The sequence below is a fragment of the Drechmeria coniospora genome, chromosome 01 (assembly GCF_001625195.1).
Source record: "Drechmeria coniospora strain ARSEF 6962 chromosome 01, whole genome shotgun sequence".
NCBI classification, from domain to species: Eukaryota; Fungi; Ascomycota; class Sordariomycetes; order Hypocreales; family Ophiocordycipitaceae; genus Drechmeria; species Drechmeria coniospora.
This window is the reverse complement of record NC_054389.1, coordinates 3,738,599-3,758,377: the sequence shown is the minus strand read 5'-3', so window position 1 is coordinate 3,758,377 and position 19,779 is coordinate 3,738,599. Positions and strand designations below refer to the sequence as shown.

General features: G+C 52.0%; 7 protein-coding genes across 7 annotated transcripts; 4 read left to right on the top strand and 3 right to left on the bottom strand.

Annotated features, from left to right (window-relative positions):
- Positions 1-246: 246 nt before the first annotated feature.
- Positions 247-1,097, top strand: DCS_00893 (Complex I intermediate-associated protein 30; the record flags this gene model as incomplete). Its single annotated transcript, XM_040798228.1, has 2 exons — positions 247-325; positions 385-1,097. The coding sequence occupies 2 exons, from the start codon at positions 247-249 to the stop codon at positions 1,095-1,097; spliced, it is 792 nt and encodes a 263-aa protein (XP_040659111.1).
- Positions 1,098-1,290: 193 nt separating this feature from the next.
- Positions 1,291-5,196, bottom strand: DCS_00892 (anaphase-promoting complex protein; the record flags this gene model as incomplete). Its single annotated transcript, XM_040798227.1, has 7 exons — positions 1,291-2,809; positions 2,862-2,955; positions 3,013-3,881; positions 4,634-4,641; positions 4,697-4,856; positions 4,947-4,971; positions 5,046-5,196. The coding sequence occupies 7 exons, from the start codon at positions 5,194-5,196 to the stop codon at positions 1,291-1,293; spliced, it is 2,826 nt and encodes a 941-aa protein (XP_040659110.1).
- A 1,793-nt stretch (positions 5,197-6,989) lies between these two features.
- Positions 6,990-8,552, top strand: DCS_00891 (uncharacterized protein; the record flags this gene model as incomplete). Its single annotated transcript, XM_040798226.1, has 3 exons — positions 6,990-7,992; positions 8,053-8,229; positions 8,299-8,552. The coding sequence occupies 3 exons, from the start codon at positions 6,990-6,992 to the stop codon at positions 8,550-8,552; spliced, it is 1,434 nt and encodes a 477-aa protein (XP_040659109.1).
- A 1,222-nt stretch (positions 8,553-9,774) lies between these two features.
- On the bottom strand, positions 9,775-10,423 carry DCS_00890 (MAT1-1-3; the record flags this gene model as incomplete). Its single annotated transcript, XM_040798225.1, has 4 exons — positions 9,775-9,944; positions 9,994-10,164; positions 10,216-10,340; positions 10,389-10,423. The coding sequence occupies 4 exons, from the start codon at positions 10,421-10,423 to the stop codon at positions 9,775-9,777; spliced, it is 501 nt and encodes a 166-aa protein (XP_040659108.1).
- A 438-nt stretch (positions 10,424-10,861) lies between these two features.
- On the top strand, positions 10,862-12,080 carry DCS_00889 (uncharacterized protein; the record flags this gene model as incomplete). Its single annotated transcript, XM_040798224.1, has 4 exons — positions 10,862-11,012; positions 11,069-11,806; positions 11,855-11,901; positions 11,955-12,080. The coding sequence occupies 4 exons, from the start codon at positions 10,862-10,864 to the stop codon at positions 12,078-12,080; spliced, it is 1,062 nt and encodes a 353-aa protein (XP_040659107.1).
- Positions 12,081-13,518: 1,438 nt separating this feature from the next.
- Positions 13,519-14,683, bottom strand: DCS_00888 (MAT1-1-1; the record flags this gene model as incomplete). Its single annotated transcript, XM_040798223.1, has 2 exons — positions 13,519-14,381; positions 14,434-14,683. 2 exons carry the CDS (start codon positions 14,681-14,683, stop codon positions 13,519-13,521), a joined length of 1,113 nt encoding a protein of 370 aa, XP_040659106.1.
- Positions 14,684-17,763: 3,080 nt separating this feature from the next.
- Positions 17,764-18,234, top strand: DCS_00887 (uncharacterized protein; the record flags this gene model as incomplete). Its single annotated transcript, XM_040798222.1, has 1 exon — positions 17,764-18,234. The coding sequence occupies one exon, from the start codon at positions 17,764-17,766 to the stop codon at positions 18,232-18,234; it is 471 nt and encodes a 156-aa protein (XP_040659105.1).
- Positions 18,235-19,779: the final 1,545 nt, after the last annotated feature.

The window sequence follows — 19,779 nt, the reverse complement described above, 5'->3', positions numbered from 1 at the left end:
ACGACCATCGCATCATTCAGGCCAACGACGGCAAAAACCCCCACTCCATATTCATATTCCTGCGGATTCCCTTTCTCAATTCGGCGTATGTAGACTCCGCTCACATCGTCAGTCGTCCTGACACATGGTTCTCAGCTCCCGGTGAGCCAGGTGGCTCTATTGTACCTTGACAAGAACGAGCAGGCAGCGGGCATAGGACGAACACAGGGAGGAAGATCGCTATCAAGGCCAAGGCCTTCGGTCGTCATGAGAATCACTCAGCCACTTCTCTCCAAGGGCTTCCTTGCCCGTAGCATGGAGGAACTGAGGCGTCGATCTGGCATAGGTGAGTCTGGCGTATCGGAACCCTATCCACATCGTCGTCTGCTGATTTGCACCGCGCAGCCTGGAAGCTCGAAGCCGTCAAGGGCCCCATCGGTCCTCGCCCTTTGTACGATTTCCACTCCCAAGAGTCGGTGCGCGATTGCATTGTTATGGGCGACAGCCTCATCGGCGGCTCTTCGAAAAGTCATCTCGACTTTGTTCACCGCAATGAAGCGAAGCCATCAGAGGACAAGAATGACTTGCCATCGTCACCTCCTGCCTACGCCCGCTTCTACGGCCACATATCTACCTCCCTCCCTAGCGACCGCCCCAGTATCCAGCGCAGCGGCTACGCTGCCTTTCGCACCCCCGACATGTCCCCAACAGTATTTGGCAAGTCTGTTTGGGACATCGACCCTTACTCCTACCTCGCCATGCGGATCAAGTCCGATGGCAGGGCCTATTTCATCAACCTGCAGACCGAGGCCGTCGAGCCCACGGACCTGCACCAGCACCGCCTATTCGCAAAACGCCCCGGCCAGTGGGAGACGGTCATGGTCAAGTGGAACGACTTCGTCCGGACTAATCACGGTTTCGTAATCGAGCCGCAGACGGAGCTGTTGAGGCAAAAGGTCAGGAGCGTCGGGATTGGCTTGACAGACCGCATCGAAGGACCATTCGAACTGTGTATAGACAAGGTGTGGGCAACCAACGAAGTCACGGAAGGGGCCACCGTTGTCGTCTCCGACGAGAGCAAGCTCAAAAATCGAAAGGGGGAGAGGATAAAATGGTGAACTTTTTGGCGGCCATACTGTGTTCTTGCGTTCTTGCGTGGGCGTGTTGGCGTGCCGGCGTTCGGCACACACCTTGTTAGGCTCATCAGTATTCGACAATCGCATCACCTTGACGACACGGGCTGGTGGACACGGATCTTCTTCTTGCTGCCACCATCTCGCCGTCACTACGGCACATGGCCCATCCATCTATTTATGGTCCATCGACCTCGCCACCCGAGCCCAATCCTCCCGCACCCTCTTTCAACTTGACATAGGCGGCAGCAAAACTTGCCGCCAACGTCACTTCCCCTGTCAGTTTCATGATAACGGCCTTCTTGGCCATCATCTCGCATTGGCGATTGCGATCCTCGATGCTGGAGTAGTGGTCAAATGCCAGCTGCACAGCGTCCGAGGCCCGATTCATGTATTCCAACCGCTTGCTCGACTTGGCAGGCATATCTCCTGCGAGGCCCATATTCGCATCCGCGAGATATCCGTACAGCTGTGCGGTGAGGCTGGGTTTTTCGCATTCGAGCGCTCGTGGAAGGATAGCGTGAAGAAGCTGGACGGCCGCGTCGAAGCCGCCAAGCGAGACGAGGATATTGGCGAGCGCGCCAACGGCTTGCCACAGGCACGGAATGAGTCGAGCCCTCCATGCGAGGCTAGCGGCCTGGACAGCTGCCGAGAATGCTCTCTGAGGCCGCCCGCATTTGTCCAGTAACGCTACCTCGAGGAGGAGGAGCTTGACTCGGGGGGCAATGTCGGTCGTGTCGTCGTATACATCGGACGCGAGCGCCTCCATGCACGCAAACGCGGCTTGAAAATCACCCCGTCGGGACAGGTAGTCAATGTGTAAGTTGTCGAGTAGGAAAGCCATTTCAGGCTCTAGGTCGTCGGATTTTGACTGCAGAATCTGCGCTAGAATCTCTCCTGCGTCATCCAGGTTGCCAAGGTGCAGGTCCCTCTTCAGCTTGATGATGCTGCGATATTTGAGCCAGTGTTGGCCGGGTTTCCAAGATCGAAGGGAGTTGGCTTCGAGGCCCTCGAGCGTCTCGAGAGCCTGGCCGTATCTTCCGCGGTCTGCTAGAGCGGCAGCAAGACGGCATGTATGCTTGAGCTCGTCGTCAAAGATGGAGTGGCGCGCATAGCAATGCAAAAAAATCGTCGAGTTCAAGATCGACAGATGTGTCATACCCAGTCGATTCCAAATGGCGGATTGCAGGGACATGTGAGAGCCAAACATGCTCTTCAAGTTCTTCTCGACAATCACCTGGGAGCTGCGGGTCACGTACTCGAACGACGTCGCCAGCGACTCGCCGTTAATGAGAGAAATCTTGGCCTCGCTGAGCAGCACAGAGCTCCAGAGAGTCCACATGCCGGTTTCCCTGGCCTTGACGCGGAGAAAGGCGAGGGTTTCCTTGCCCGTTCCTGAGAAGGTATTGCGCTCTAGATAATGAGCCAATTCCGGGTGGGCGCGGCCGAAATGAAACAACCAGTTCAGAGCAAAATTTAGGCACGTCAGATCCCGGTTTTCGCGAGCTGTCGATACTGTTTCGAGCATGGCTGAGACGGCGTCCTTGAAACATCCAAAGTCTGCTTGAAGCACAGCAAGGTTCATCAAGGCGTACTGATAGAAGATTCGATCGCGATACTGAATTGTGTAATCGAAGTAGCGGTGGAGGCAGTCAAACGCTGTTGTGTAGTCTCCTGCCCGCCATGCATCGAGAAATCTGCGTACCACTGGTGAGCGGGGGTGCAGCGGATGGCATGTCTAGAGCTGACCTGAGATAGTGTGTCATGCTGGGCACGACGACAGTGTGATGGACCAAGTCCTGGAATCGACGCCTTATCTCGACAGGAATCCTGTTTCCATATTCTGCGGATCATTGGTAAGCTCTATGATGACATGACAAAATCGACGGTTGCGACTCACTTTGCATCTGCTCTATCTGAAACTCGAGAAGCAACTCAACGTCGTTTGTGCTTACGGCAATTGTTCCATCGTGGTCTTCGGTTAGCATATCGCCGTATGCGAGGGAAACCAAGGCAGAGACGCCGTCAGGACTCCAATCCTCTTGCTCGCCGAGTTGAAGCACGTTGTCGAAGCTCAGGCGACCAAATGCTGGGTTCTTCCGCCGCAGTTGGCTTGCCGTCGGTTGTCGATACTTTACAAAATCCTTCCATAGAATGGCGCAGTCATGAAACTGAAGTCTTTCGAACCCTAGCTGTGCTCGTCGAATGAAAGCGCCAAAGGGCGAGTTCGGCGACAGCCTCACTTTGTCATCGTCTTCCGGGTCGTCGCCCTCACCTGACTCGCGATGCTCCTCCTTGGGCCTCGCTAGCAGCAACGGAATCCTTTCGAAGAAGGTGTGAAGTGCGTCAAGTGAGTTGAGCTCCCAGATCCTTCCAAGAAACTGATCCCAGAGTGTCCGGCCTGGCATGCCCATGAGAAAGGGATAGCTCGCGAGGACCTTTTCGAAATCCTTCATGCTGACAATGAAGCTGACTGCGCGCTCAGCTTTGCTCCACCTAGAAGCTTGGGTGGAATAGGGATCCGAAGGTCCATGGTCTAAGACGTGTGATGAAAGAAAGGAAAGCACTGGCAATACCGCGTTGCTGGGAACGTTTTCTTCCGTGTAGAGTTCTAAAAGGACGAGAAGCGCAAGCTTGGCCGGCGTCAAGTATCGAGCCTTGCCATCGCCCGAGGCAGCTTCGGACCCAGAGTGAAGTGGCGACATGAGAGCTGTCAACTGCTGAACCGGTCCGATCAGGTTGGCTGCAATGCCCTCCAAGTCGGCCGTACTGGCCAGCTCATGGCGTGTGCCGGTGTGAAGCGAAGAGTGGTTTTGGGAAGGGGGATGACAAAACGGATATAAAGCAAGGAATTATGTAATTCACGTTGGGTCGGTAGAGGCTGCTTGTTGTAGAGAATAAATGTCAGCTTCAAGATGGTTGGTTGTTCAGTGGCCTTCGTTGCGGCAGTGGAACGACGACGCGATGGGTTGGAGTTGTAGTCCACTGCGTCGTAGCGCACGATGTGGGGTGGATGCTTGATCGTGGATCGGATATACCTCGGCACGCATGCGATTTCAAGGTTTCTTCAGCTCAGTCCGCAGAACTGGTTTGAAGAAGTACGGAGTAGTCATCACAGAAGGGATCATGTCTTTTTCATTGCTTGGTAGCTTTCATCTGTGCCAATTGACCTTCCGAGGTGTGCGATTACGGATTTCATCGCATCAGGACGCTGTTCCCACACAACGCACATGTGCTGCACTGGGCCAGCCGAGGCATTCACTTCATCGAGGACAACGCGATTCCGACAGCATGGACACAGGTAGTGAACAAATGAAATTTGCACAGCTGTCTTTGAGGCGGTGGGATCCGTCGCAGTCAACATACATGTCTAAGCCCAGACGCCCGATCAGGCAACCTTATCCCTGTTGTGGTAGTTGACCGACTCGTTCCAACTAGTTCGACTGTTAGTAACGGCGTTGGTCGCGCAAGCGACTCAGGTCAGAGGCCAATGCCCAGTCGCAGGGAATGGCGGTACTTACAACAGAGTCTGCATCATTGTTAGCATGCCGTAGTCAACAATGATGTCAAAACCAAAGACTCACCTTGTCACCATCACCCCACTGGAAGTTCTTGGTGCGGATGTTCTGGTAAGGGTACTCGGTTCGCTCCTCCAGAGGAGGCATGTGGCTCCAGTGCTCCCAGTGAGCGTTCCACAGGTAGTAGGCATTGGCTCCGCCCAGGAACAGAGCGGGGATGACGGCGCTTCACAATACTTGTTAGCCAGGCTCGTTTGCCGAGTTATCTGGGGATTTCCGTCGCGAGGGGCGAGAGCTGGAGTAAAGGAAAACATACAAAATGGAAATCTTCTTCCACAGGTCTGCACACCCCCGCAATTAGCACCTTCATTCATCCAACGCCTTCGTCAGCGGCCAGGATGGCTCCAATGCTCACCCGTCGTTCCCTTGGCGTGCTCCTTGATGTGCTGGCGTTCCTTGATGAACTCGTTCTCGGTCGAGGTGGTGGCGAGGCGACGCTGGGCGGGCGCTCGCAGCTGCGCGGCAAAGCGCGGCCCGGAGCGGGCGAATTGTCGTGCGGCAAACATGGCAGTGGTGGTGATGTTGTCGTCCAAGAATCGACGTTGCAAGGTTGTGAGATCAATCAGCTGAGGCTGGACTGATCGGAGCTCGGTTAGTGCCAATTGATTGTTTATGCCTTAGATTTTAGGTGTGAGAACTTCGTACTCTCTTGGTACCCATCGCATGCATGCATGCGAACGGAGTACAACAAGTATTACTACGGAGTACAACTACATACAGTGGGGGGCAAAAAGTATTTGCCCGTTCTTAGGTAGCGCATCCTTAGTCCAGTCAAACCTAATCTATCTTGTTAGTATTATAACAATAAATATTTCGTCTACCCCCCGCTACTGCAATAATAATAGCCTCAACGCAATGGGGCATTGTATCAATCAGCTTCTAAATCTCGAAGATGACGAATCTATCGACTCGTCCGTCGAGAGGTAATAGCTTGCAAATCCGTAATCGCATTTGCTGCGATAATTCCCTGCCTCGAGGCATCATACGGCTGCTTTAAGGCATTGTTATTGCTACGTTTGATGCGCATATAGTTGGTTGATTGTTATAATACTAACAAAAATGATTAGGCTTGATTGGACTTGGAATGTGTTACCTAAGGGTGGGCAAATACTTTTTGCCACATACTGTAAGTATATGTACTTGCTGTACTTGTATAGCGGTAATGTACAATTGTGTACTGTACTGAGTGCCTATGGTGGAGGAATACAGACTATATTAATATGGAGTACAAGTACTCCGCACAGTTCATTCAGTGTTTCAGTACTTACGGAATAGGTACATCCTTGTATCTAAGTACAAGTTGGAGGAGCCCCACAAACCAAAATGGTGGACGATTATTCTACCACGTGATTTCGCGAACCCTCCGCGCCGACGGCCGCCACTTCAACCTACACACTCTCAGATGGTCGCGGGGACGGGACATTGGAGATCAACATCTTGCCGTCGCCACACCAGAAATCCCCTTTTAAGCCGGGCACTTCAATAGAGTTTTCTTTCCTACCTTGCTTCTTCCTTCGATCTCACCAGTGGTCCTTCTTTTCACTTCCATCCCGGACGCTATGGGATTCGCTGCTGATGTCACTTGAACGTCCCATGAAATCGGACATATCTTATTAATGAGTGATCGCGAGAGGTTCAGTCTATGGCCCAGTATTTCTCCATTGAAGCAACAAGGCAAGCTTCGATTTACTCGAGCTCGAATTGAAGGAGAACATGGGCTTTCGAATAACAACGTGGAATGGTTGGTACCGGCTTGTGCTCTAAGCTTTTCCTGCCTCCTTTCCTGCTATAGAGCTGACAAGGTGATTAGTGAACGGCATAAGGTGACGATTTTGTTTCAAATCTAACCACTAAAGTCCCCCTCGGCTGACACCAATGGTAGAAACCCGTTCGCGTATCAGCCATGGAGTCAACAACGGACGTTCCAGGCAAGACATCGCATTCTTCGTCGTTCGTGACGTCGCTTACTGGGGACAACAGAGCATGTTCGAGATTCTCGAAGCGGACATTGTAGTCATGCAAGAGCTCAAGATACAACGCAAGGATTTGCGAGATGACATGGTCCTCGTACCAGGATGGGACGTCTTTTTTAGCCTTCCTAGACACAAAAAAGGCAAGCTGACGTGCGGCCATCCTGTCTAGTGGTGCAATGCATATCCTTCCAAATCCATGCATGCGCCTTCTGATGGTGTCTTTTTGTACTTGGAATTCAAGGCTGATATCAAGACTAGGTTACTCCGGGGTGGCCATTTACACTCGAAATGCAACCTGTGCCCCTATACGTGCCGAGGAGGGAGTCATGGGAGTCCTCACCTCCCCCAGATCATCTACAAGGTTTCGGGATCTCCCCAAGGATCAGCAGATTGGTGGCTATCCTCGACCAGGGCAGCTTTCAGGCAACGTGGACGAGCTGGAGCTGGATTCGGAGGGGCGCTGCGTCATCCTTGAATTCACTGCCTTCGTCCTTCTCGGAGTCTATAGTCCAGCCAACCGAGACCAGTCTCGCAATGACTTTCGCCTAGGCTTTTTCGATGCTCTCGATGTTCGAATACGAAATCTAGCTATGATGGGCAAGAGAGTCATCCTCACGGGAGATTTAAACGTCATCCGCTCCGAGAAAGATTCTACGAATGTGGCTGAAGGCCTTCACAAAGAAGGGCTATCCCTCGACGATTGGATATCTATGCCTTCACGACGAATCTTCAACCATCTTATTTATGAAGGCATGGTCTTGGGAAACCGAGATGAAGGTCGAGAGGTACCTATTCTCTGGGATCTTTGTCGCCTTTTCCACCCTGAGCGAGAAGGCATGAACACCTGCTGGGACACGAAGCGGAATACTCGACCAGCGAACAACGGCAGCCGGATCGACTACGTTCTCTGCAGCAACGAGCTGAAAACCTGGTTTACACATGCCAACATCCAGGAAGGCCTCATGGGATCCGATCACTGTCCTGTGTACGCCGTGATGGCGACTACAGTCATGGTCGACGGCCGATCTGTCGCCCTGCAAGACTTGATGAATCCTCCTGGCATGTTCAGCGATGGTAACCGAGTCAGAGATTGGTCCCATAAGGACACCCTTTCTCTCTCTGCCAAGCTGATACCTGAATTCGACCGCCGCCGAAGCATTCGCGATATGCTCTTCAAGAGACCCGAAAGAATAGCATCTGCCTTGCAGCAGAACGATCTCGCGAACGAGAAAGGCGACAACGTTCCTGAGGTATCAAAGGATCCTGAAGCTAGTGACAAACTCATCGAAGCAGACATCAAATTGCCTCCAATTATTCCTTCCGCAGCAGGTATGACAAGCATTGAAAGCTCGCAAGAATCATCGCCTCGCAAACGACCTCAGTCCCAAGATATCGCGGGTCGGCTTGGGAAGCGTACCAAGTCAACGAGCAACGGGGACGGCCTCAAAGCCAAACCGGTCAAACCGGCGCCCGGTCAAAAAACCCTGAAGGGTTTCTTCAAACCACTAGCTGTTGCGTCCGAAGCTGCATCGGCACAGACCAAACGGACACAGGATGCGGATGCAGGTTCAGGACGGATGCCAAAGCCTTTCCCAAGTCTCTTACCGACACCTGGATCTTTTGGAAACGGAGCAGATGGCAGTCAAAGTTCAGCAATGTCAAGTATTGCAACTCTCTCCAATATGGCCAACCTGGCCGAGTCGGCCGACAATGTGAAAGTTTTCGATCCCATTGAAGCGAAGGAGTCGTGGTCCAAGCTTCTCAGCAAACGGGTACCACCACGTTGCGAGCACGATGAGCCCTGCATCAGCTTGCTCACGAAGAAACCCGGCGTCAATTGCGGTATGTTGAGCGGGGCTATGGGCGGCATGCTCAACACTCTTGAGTGAACGCCCACAGTATCGACACGTCATTGGCTAACACGTTCATAGGACGGTCGTTCTACATCTGTCCCCGGCCTCTTGGACCGTCGGGGGAAAAGGAGAAGGGCTCAGAGTGGAGGTGCGGGACATTCATATGGAGCAGTGATTGGAATAGCCCGCCGACGTAAAGCCAGATGCTATCTCGATGTGATGCAGGTGGATATCACATTGGAGTTGGAAGGCCATTGGAAGTCGTCAGCTTACGTGGTCTGTCCTAATGTGTCATGAAACAATAAACAAGGCACTGAATCTACTGCAGCTTTCGTCTTGCGCAGGTGTAATTGGTATCTATCGGTTGCTGGTATTTCCAACCCATGCTTGCGCTCCTGCTTATGCTCTCACACCCTGTCTTGATGCTCATCGTCGTGCTACACTCCCGATGGTTCAGCTATCCGCCGAGCTTCGCATTCCCAAAAACAATGAACAAGGGCATGACCTCTTTTACAGTGAAGACATTCTGAAAGAGAATGTAGGAAACGCCCTCCGGGGTCAATCGAGCGTGCTGCGACACCTCCTCGTGCAGTGAGAGTGCGGCAGCTCTAGGTAAAGGGCAGTGAGAATGGGGGGGTATAGAATGAGATTGGAATGGAAATAAATATGGCAAAGCCAAGTCCCGCAAAATTATTATCATGAGACCTGATGTCAAATAGACCAAATTCTACATGACTTGTGTTGTACTCGTGGGCAATGTATTATGCGATAGAATTGTCTTTAACTTCTGAGGCAGGAGTAACCCGCATGCCAGTCACAGAACAGCCAGGCACAGCACAGCTTCCACTTCATGGGCCCAATCATTATCGTTCCATCCAGGCTTTGCTGATCATCATGCGAATCCCCCGTTTTCCAATGCCCCCCATTTCAGTCCAGTCGGTTGCCTGCTGGTACTACAAGTAGCAAGCGAACGGGAACTTCATCACCTGCTTTGAAGATACTGCACGCTATGATCATTTGTCTCCTGAATATACTTCCCTCGTGGAAGCATCTGGAACACAGTAGTCTCGTATTAAAAATACCTCGGTTCATATGGTCAGGAAAATAGTTCGGTATCAGCAGCGATGTGCCCCCTTTTTGAGGTTTCAATATGTATTCAGCGATCCGACGATTCATTGATCTCAGGTCAAGTTCGAGCTGATAGTGCTTTTCGCTAATAACGAAGCACATATATTTGTTTGATTGCTGGTTAAACTTCCTAGTTTCTAGAGATCTCGCTTTGCTTCCGTTTTGAGGAAGACCTCTTTGCAGTGTATTTGTATCCAGGATACTTCTCTTTGTGCAGACGGTCTTCCTCCCGAGCTCTCCGCTGCCAAATTGCTTTCTCGGTCGTTGATTCGGACTTCCAGAGGGAAGATATCACAGTAGCTGCCGAAGTATTAGAATGCATTTCCACTGAGTCGGAGTTTTTCCTTACAAAGCTCAGACGCAGTCATTCCCGGGAAGTCTTTCTTAAGTTGATTTGACTTGTGTTGGCGGTAGAGAATCCAACTGTTGCGTGGACGTGGGATGCGGATGCCACCGCCATCGGATATATTGGATGGAGCGGTATTAGGCCTTGACTCTGGGAACTTCGGGTCCGACATGTCTGCTAAAGTTTAGCACAGCACCGTTGAGATATGTCCTCCAGCTGTCATACCGCAATCAAAACAACAGAGACCATATGAATCGAGGTTGGCATTGTTGCCAGCAGGAACTGGACACATTCGATATTTCTCGCGAAAACCGTCATGGAAGACCTTAACAGGCTGTTGAACCCGCCGACTGAATTGAGTTAGCTCAGATCATAATGCTTTTCAATCTCCTGCGTACCTGAAGTTCTGGGCGGCGTGCCGAATCACCTCCATCTCGTACGTGTCTGGCAGGTATATGTGCACATCTCCTTGAGTCTCGCTAACGACAAAAGTAACAGGTGTGTCAATTCTACCACCTGTGCTCCTAACTTGCACGCGTGGCCGCATGTTGCAGTGCTGCTTGAGCTCAACTTTTGCCGTGTGCGGTTGGTAGAATTGAGAATTGGCTGAGGACAGAAAGGGTCTGAAACTTCCGTGCATTCAAGAAACGTGTCCGAGGGAAACATATGAAAGTGCAATTTTTAAGAACTGGTAGAAGACGGAGCTAGGTGTACCGTGAATTGTCATTTCGTGCAAAACAAAAACGTGTTCACCTGAGGACCACCAATGAACACTTCCAGTAGGCAGTCTCAATGCCCTGCCCGAGCGAGGTTTCATACTCTCTCTCCTTCAACCACATTGAACGCGGCCATCAATTTTCTACCAACCGCAATGGAGAGTATTTGCACCTTTGAGCCGTTCTATTTGCGAGGGGACATCATTGGAACCCCTATTAACAATATCGACAATATCCGTGTGAGGTCGCTTAACGCGTATCTGGATAGGCACAAGCTAGAACTTCCTGCTTACCCGAGCGAAGAGGGTAGGGATTTAATCATCTGGCTGGTCCCTGTCTAGTTTGGAAACTGATTTCAATAGTCGCAGTCCGAGAATGTACGCTGGTAATCCATGATCTTCTGAGAAACATCGACGAAGAGAACGACGTTCTCAAGCGACTTCATGAAACCGCTGCACAGCATAGAGTCAGTACTTTTTCTATCGTTCGAGGAGCCTTGGCCATGTGGTATAACAGCGCTCTCCCAGCTCTCTCGCGTGATCCCTCACGCGGAGGGAATTCCAACTCAGATGAACATCTGCACGAGTGTTCAACAGCTGAGGCACCATGGAATCATATTTTCTCTTCAGAAAAATATGGTACTGCAAATATTGGTATTGTCGCCATGTTGATGACTCTTGAACGATGGGAAAAGGAAAACCACCCTTTGCTGAGGATTGGGTCGCTGGTGTCCAAGTCAGTCACCACACTCATCTTCGCTGTTTTTTTGATCACTCCACAAATGGTCAACCAAGATTGGATTAAAGAATCAAAGCAAAAAGAAATTAAGGAGACAATGGGGACATTCCTGAGGTGCTCTTGGGCTATGTCTCGTGAAAATTACGATATGGTTGATTGTCATCCACCTGGCACCGAGTTTGGAGCTACTCTTGATGAAATCGCAATCGACTACACGGGAAGAAATCTCATTACCAAGATTGGACGTCCGGAATGGGGAATCGCATCGCTTTCGCATCCGATGAGAAGAGTCCCCGGATCTCAGTGGAACAAGTTCTTGAAGAATCACCGCCAGCCCATGTTTCCAAAAGCGCCACAAGCGGGTATGCAGCGGCGTGTACTGATTCCAAGCACGTTGTATATGTTGGCAGAGACATATGAAGACTACTACTCCGAATTGCGCACCCGCATGGATATGGTAAGGTTGTGCAATTGATTTGGGCAAATGTTGTTGCTAACACCTTCGAACAGACAGGGCGTCCTCGACAAGTCTTGAACAGCAAACAATCGGAGGATCAGCACAAAACCCTGTCCAACTCCACAGGCGAAAGTTACTCAACTATGGAGCTCACTGAGAATGCGAGTTATAATAACTAATGATACGATGTTCATTATCCGAAGACTAACAAGCCTTTTAGGACGCAATATTCATGGAAGATCCTCAGCAGGAGTATCTGTATAAGGTGCCATTGGTAAGCATTAAAGGTTCAACTACAGCTCCTTGGGCTAATATTCTTCTTTCCTATATAGGTTAAAAAGTCAATTACGGATATGCGTGGAAATCTCGAGCCTCCTTTCATGAATACACTTATCAGAGCCTGGCGGATGAATGATGAGCCAAATACTGCTGTTGACGACTTTCATATCATGTACTTTGATGACGCACTTCTTGAAGAAATTATTGAGGGATGATTCACAGGAAACATTCTACAGGCATTGATTGTCACCTAGTGAGCCAGATAGTTCAATCCATCTTTGGGGGTTTGTTCATAATATGAACAATAACGAACTGACAACAAAACCAAGCTTGCTCTATCGTGGAAAATGTATGGGAATAATATATGCATAATCAGAGCGATAATATCGATGAGTTTGTAGTATTTTAGTTAGTTTTAATGCCATAAATTGGATAATTACGTAGATCTGACTTCATATGAAAAGAATGGTGTCTTAGCTGGACATGGGGGAAGCTTTATTATGCTTCGACTGATGCCGAGTCCGTCGTAATGGAGTCTGCGGTGCTATTGTGCCTCTTAATGAGTTCAATTTGTCAATGGTTACAGATCCACTTGGCGAATAGTTTTTCATCATCCAAATATGTCTCGTTGTGTTTGTTTGGCTGGCTACCACTGGAACTTATCGTCGTGGGGTTATTTAGTAGCACATCGGGACATCCTTGGGAGATCCATGGTAATCCCAATATTATTTGATGGCTGACATTTTCAAAAGTCCTGGATAGGTTTAATTTCATTTGCGTCATTCGTTAGCCCACATACCACTCCAGCAATCTGTAAAATATTCCTTTGATGATTGAGCCATCCATACTAGCAATCGAGAACTTAAGGAATAGGTCTCGTGTAAACACTGAAGCAAAATAGGGAAACACTAGAAGAGGAAAGAAGTTTTCTAAGCACTTCAAACTTCGAGCTAGGAATTTATCGAGAGTATTGTTGAGGCTTGATCACACAACTTGTATTTATCGAGTGCCATGAACAAGTGCTGATTGAATGAATAGTGATCCTGCTACGGGGCGGCTGCCTCTGAAGCAAGAAGCCTCATTCACAAGCTGGTCAAATATGATGAGATCCTCTGGAGGAGATATCTACACCAGTCATAAAATGTCTGCATTTCCACCTTTGTTGGCAATGACTTCATCCTCCCCTTACAATCTCTGTCCTAGCCTCTCCTAGGCGATTCTAATAGCTCTCAAATCGTAACGCCGATGACTCCGAAATCAAAAGGCGAAATAAAAATCTGAAATCGAATCTTCTGTAGTTCGCCCAGGACTTGGTCCAAGATTCGCAGCTAATGCTCGTTAGTTGGAGCTCAACACATCTGAGACGGCATACTCACTCCGCTCTCCTTCAGATTGTGTATGACCAAGCATCTCATCCAAATCAAATGGATTGTTGATGTCATAACTTTCATTCTCAGGAATTCCATCAAAATGGAGAACATTCTCTTCAAAAACAGGCAATCCGATACCTTGATGCGTGGAGGCATAGTTGTAGAACAATGAAGGGTCCTGGTACTCCCGCTCCATTGACAAATGGGATATCGTCTCAACGTTGCCAACATTATGTGTCTTGACTCCAAGCTCGCGAATTGTGTAATCGTCATAGCATTCACCGAGAATGTCCTTAGTCGCCTGTATCGGATCATCGCGGATGATTTGGATGAAATCAGCCTTTTCCTTCGTATAGGAGACGGGAAGGTTGAATTTGTTGCCACGAGTGGTCATGATGCCACTCTGGTTAGAACCCATACGCTCAATGAGATCCATTCCTTGGTCGGGGAAGTATCCGACTCTGACAAGAGTGGACAAAAGTTCCATTTCAGTGCTGGGGAAGTAATCAAAGTTCGCATCGCTCTGTTCGACAATAGCCGAAGATTTTGCCTCGTCGCGACAAAGAATTTTTGGACCATCCTCCTCATTAACTATGGTCCAGCCAAAGGTCTCCAGGTACTCGGAAGGTTGAACAATTCCCATAGTTGGGCAGGCGAGGCCGAGGAATGTGGACAAAGATACTTTGTCCTTGCCAATCTCATCTCGGACGAATGAGTAAACTTTTGCGATTAACGCCCACTTATTTCTTGCTGAATCCTTGCCCCAAAGCAGAGTTAGGAACCCGGAGGCATCCTTTTGTTGAACATCAGGGAAGATCTTGAGATAGTAACCTGCCATGACGTCTCAGCCGCGATTATCGATTAGTGCCGAGAAACAACTCACATCGAAATGCCATAAAAGCATTAAGTGGTCGTTTGGCTCGATCAGAGGCGATCTTTACGTGATCTTTTCCAATATTCGGTGCACTATTTTCGTGAGATCTCAGAATCTCTGAGTCGGTGAGGGTTTCAAAATAGCGACCAGCCAATTCGAGAAGGGTATCATCAGGCATTAATTGCAGGAGCTCTAGACATTGCACAGCCGATAGACGCTGGAGGATCTCCGCTCTTGTTGTAATATTTTTTTGCTTCATTGTGGCTATCAAGTGGCGAGAGTTCATGAAGCGTGTAGGTGTGAAATATCCCAAGTTGAGAGTACTTAGGTGGAAAAATATACATAGATATCTTGGGGTGTGCATTTATGAATCAGTACCTAGGGGTGGTCGTTGGCGGAATGGGTGTGTAATGTACTTACTTCGAAAAGTGGGTTTGGGGCGGTGTCCACTCTTTTGGGGTTGTTGGAGAGCTGCGGAGTACTCATTCACAACTTGAGGCATCCTCTGGAACTATTCGTCCGGAGTGTTCTGTTCAAGAAATTCTACACTAAGTTCTCATGTCCAAGCATGCTTAATTTTTGCTGTTGTATTTTCCTCCAGGGCGTTGCCTTCTACGTTACTTTAATTCGTCATCGCAGAGACGGGTTGCCTGTTGAACTGTATTCCATATTCTCTTCACAGAATCGTACCAGTGGATGGACTATGGTCTAGTCGCAGAAAGGCAGAGATCTCTCGTTGGATCGGGCTCGTGTAGGAACAATTTTGTTGTCATTACGTTGGAGAATTCGATAGGTCAGGGTGAAGAAGATTCAACTTCAGTCAACAGGTTGCTCGTCGTCTACTGCAGGCCAGAGAGTTCATGGCGGGCACTTGGGTAGCACGCACCAACATCACAAGAACAGCGGCATCCCCGAAGAGGCTGCATCGTACGCGCGGGAGACGAAATGGTCGATCTAGAAGTTGAGCGAGAGTGGAAAAGATGTGACAGTCTCTCTTGACGGGAGAGATTTCCCTAACTGGATTTCCATTTCGGTGCACCCAAGATGGAGAGAAGAACAAGGTGACTGACTAGTGGAGGGAGAGGAGGGGGGCGTGGGGGTTCGTCGGAAAATCAGTGTGGTGGGGAAGGGGAACGGAGGAGAGATGGGGAGCATGAGGGGTGGAGGGGACGCCAACGGACGCGCCGCTGCAGGGTCTCGCCCGTCCCCCGGGACGTCATGATTTAGCGTCTTTGAGTGGGCGCGAACAGTGGAGCGGCTTCCCTGGAGCGGCGAAGAGGCGTCTGCTGTGCAACGGCGGGCATCAGAGGTTGTCAGGGGGCTTATCCCCAGAATTCGGCGGGTTTGCCATGGTCGCCCTCGGAGAGGTCAGGGAGAGGCAAGGCTGCATCCGCCCTCGACAAGTACTCGTACCGGGTGCAAGGTGCGGCGACGAGCACGGAGGACAGGGAGAGGACGTGGATAGACCATGCGATGAAAGCATACCATTCCTAGAGACTGCCAGCTGACGACGAGGCTCAAAGCGAGCGACGCTTCACAAAGTCGGCTATCGTCAACGGCTGCTAGGGCTGACTGCTAGACCTCGCACTACCGACCTGGAACGGTTTCTTGCCTAGTCGGCAGGCAATTGGGCTCACTAGGGTGGATGGAGCTGGGGGAGGCTTTCCACCTCCCGCCAGGGTCAGAGGTGTCGGATGGCTCCAGGTGAATGAGGAAGCCGATCTGTGGGCACAGCAGTGACAAGCACGAGCACGTAGGTTGCCTACCAGTCAGCAGCTGGGCCTGGTCCATCTGTAGGAGGAAGAGGGACGGGGAGGGACATTGACACGAGCTCGAGCTCGAGGACGACGGTGAACACGAGAGACGGTGGACGGTGGACGGTGCGCGACGTGCGACGTGCGAGAGGCGGCATGGGGCGAGCGGTGAGTGAGCACCGTAAGTGGTACGTGCCAGTCCACTACCTACAGATGTTACTACAAGTGCAGTGCTCCATACATGGCTTATAACTGTCGCTCGTTCGGACCGTACTCGTCGTCCCTACTTGCATCCGTGCTCGTACGCGTACATGCGAGCACGAGCTCACGACAGCTACTCACTCTGCGGTGACTGCGCTGGATGCGAAGCCGGTCCCCTGCCGCTCCGCCTCGAGCCCACGTGTTGTCTCCGTCGTTGGCCCCCGCAGGACGACGCAGAACGACGGATAGGCCGCTACGGGTGATGACTTGCTCGAGGAAAATGATACATGCCTCAGTTACGAGGTCGGCAGGCGAGCAAGTACCCGGTCTTGCATGCAGGCGTGTGCAGGTAGGAACCCCCCCGCAAGGTGCGCACGCATTCCGAGACGCCACGACAAGACCAAGAGCCGGACGATCAGCCGCCGCCTCTTCTTCCACCTGCGGTCTCATCGGCACTGCGAAGCGTCAGGGGGCTTGCGCGCCCGCTGTTGGTTCTCTCGATTCTGTTGGTTGGTTCATTCCGTGTCTCGGTCCGCCAAGTCGCCAGATGGTAGAAACCGTTCTGCTCGTGCGTGGAGTCTGTCCACTCCAAGCGCGTGTGCCGTTTGGACACAGTGCGTCAGGACACAGGAGGTAGGTAGGCAATAGAAGGACTCCGTCATCGACTGTCGTGTAGATGCATGCATTTTACATGGCTACTTGTGTTTGGCTTTCCGTTGTGCCGTTTAGCAGTATTGTGCAGGCTGTGCGTGTACTGCAGCATGTAGGATGATATGTCTATGTACGACGATGTGTTGTTGTTTGCACGACGACGTGTTCACGTGTACAACGATATGTGCATATATGGCAATATGTGGCTGTGCGGCAATGTGTGTATGGCGATATGTGCATGTATGGCGATATGTGCATGTACGACGACATGTACAAGTGAACATTTGCATGTAGGGTGACCTGTGCATGCATGTACGACGACATGGTCTTGGGCGCAGTGGTGCAAGGAAGGCGTACCGAGCACCGACTACCTCGTTCCCGAGCACGCAAGACGCATTCGCCAAGCACGGCGGCGGGCAGAGAACGGCGGTTCCCTTGGACCCATGCCAACGACGCAGGGCACATCATCACGCCTCTAGTTTTCTCCATGTCCCTGCTGACCTTGCTACGAGTAATGCATTTCATCTGCACGCACGCGTACTCGGTGCACATGTCCTGGTGCGTGCCCCCCATCGGCCGTCGGCCGTAGTCTAGAATCGGCGTTCTGGAACCCTCGCCGGGCTTCTAACCTCGACCTAGCCGTCTCCCTTCATCGCCATCGGGGCCAAAGCGGAGGCGCCTGTCGGCTATCGCGTCCTGGCTGCGCCAATGGTCGTCGCACGTACGGACCAACATGCCATCGGTGCAGGTGCATGCATGCGGCGACCTGTGGCGAACGGGCACGCGTTGGGTACGAGCGATGGAGTGCCATCCCGCTGCCGTCCCACGCAGCTGGTGCAGCAGCCTTCAGGCCGTCCGTCTGGGCGGCAAGCGGCAGACGGCAGACGGCACTTGGATTGCCATCAGCCTGTCTCGTGTCTCGTCACCGCAAGCCAGGCCTGAGCCGGCCAAGATTCCCTCTGGCCATTTCGGACGGGCAGAGCAATGGCGCCGCCGCGCGCTCAGCCCATATCCCTTGCCCGGGCACACCGCCGTCGCAGGCCTGGACCGTGACGAGCGAGCACGACGAGCACCGGCACCTCGACGAACCAAGCAAACGGGCCAGCAAACAGACGCCGGCCGGGGCCGCCTTTCGTGTCGGGCACGAGCAGCAAGTCGTGGCCTCAAGGTCGGAATGTGCTCGGAAGGAAAAAATGAAAAATAAAAAGGAAAAAAGAGCAGGTCGTGGTTCTGCACACACATTTACAGTGTGAATGCAGAAGCGCGCCGGGCTCGAACCGGAATTGTTCGTGCCATGATCCGCACGCCTGCTTCCTTGTGATGGCCCTGTCATCGTCGTATGGCTCGCAGCCCACCCACTCCAACCGTCCCCGACAGGGAGGGTAGACCAGGGCAGGGGACGCCGGTTCCACCGTAGGCCGACCCATGGGAACGGTAAGTTTGCCCCCCGATTACGGAATTTGCCGCGAGTGGACGGACGGCGGCACGAGGACGCGACATGCAGATGCCTCTGCCGTTCTTCGTCTCCATCACTCTGCGGGGGGTCGCTCGCTCAATCATGGCCAAAGTACTCCGTGCCTTGGATACTTTTCTTCGCTTGCCGTGCGCATGTGCATGGGCTTGTCTGTCCGTACTCGTCTCCCATCACTCACGGCAGTGAATACACCAAGCCCAGCCCACGGCCCACCAACCCCTCGACGCGCCAACTCCGGCACGCATGCTGGCCATGACGATTCCCCCCTGCCATGCGGTGTAACGGCATCGTTCTCGATGGACGAGATGCGGCATGGCATACGTGCACGCACGGCACGGCATGGAACGGAACTGAGGATGCCGTCGATGGAAAATGATGCCTGACTTGTGGGTTGGACTGAGTTTCCCCTTTTCCTACCTCTCTCGTCCGCTGCCTCCAACCTCCTTCCACCGCACCTCGTCCGCTCCTTCTCCTCCTGCTCGCGCCGTTGCCGACGAGAGCAGAGTTCACGTACCTGCATGTGCAGGGGGGGAGGGGTGCGACGCCATGTTTCCTCGCCTCTCCATTCACAAACCAAGGATTCACCCCAAGTTACCTCGCGCAGGTGTGCATCTAGTAGTGAAGTGGTGATTCATGCTACACGTGCCACAGGCACTCTATACCTGTCAATATGTACTTACTGTACAGTACAGTAGGTGTGCCGTGTGCTGCACAAGTCAAGACGAAGTAAGTAAGAACACATACATGTACTTGTGCTGGACTGCCTTCCGGCTCCGCGCCTGCGAGTCCAACCGCATCTGGAATAGCGCCATCGGCTGGTGGGGCGCGCCACGCCATGGCAAGGTGGTCATGTCATTCGATGCCCGCGAGTGGGCCCTCGCAGCCCCGCAGTGCCGCCTTGGCGCTGCACGCACAGGCCAGCAGAGGCAACTGTACGCGAGTCGCCTCGGCAGCCCTCGACGCAACGCCAAACACCCTTCCGGAGCGTAGGGACAAGTCGACGCAAACAACGCTCTCCTCGACGGCCACGCCCCGAGCTGTTTCAAACCACCGTTTGAGAGGCCCTCGACCCACTCTGGCCACCCAGGCGGATCACCCATGCCGTTCTTCGTCACCAGTACCTGTGCTGTACGGAGCAAGGACGGCGACGACGGGGTCACGTACTGACGACGAGCCCGACGAGGACACGGCTTGCCATGTCAACCGTCTGTCCCGCCCACGTACCCTCCTCCGTTCCTCTCCGTCACCCCGTCACCTGCGTCCCTATTCGCACGC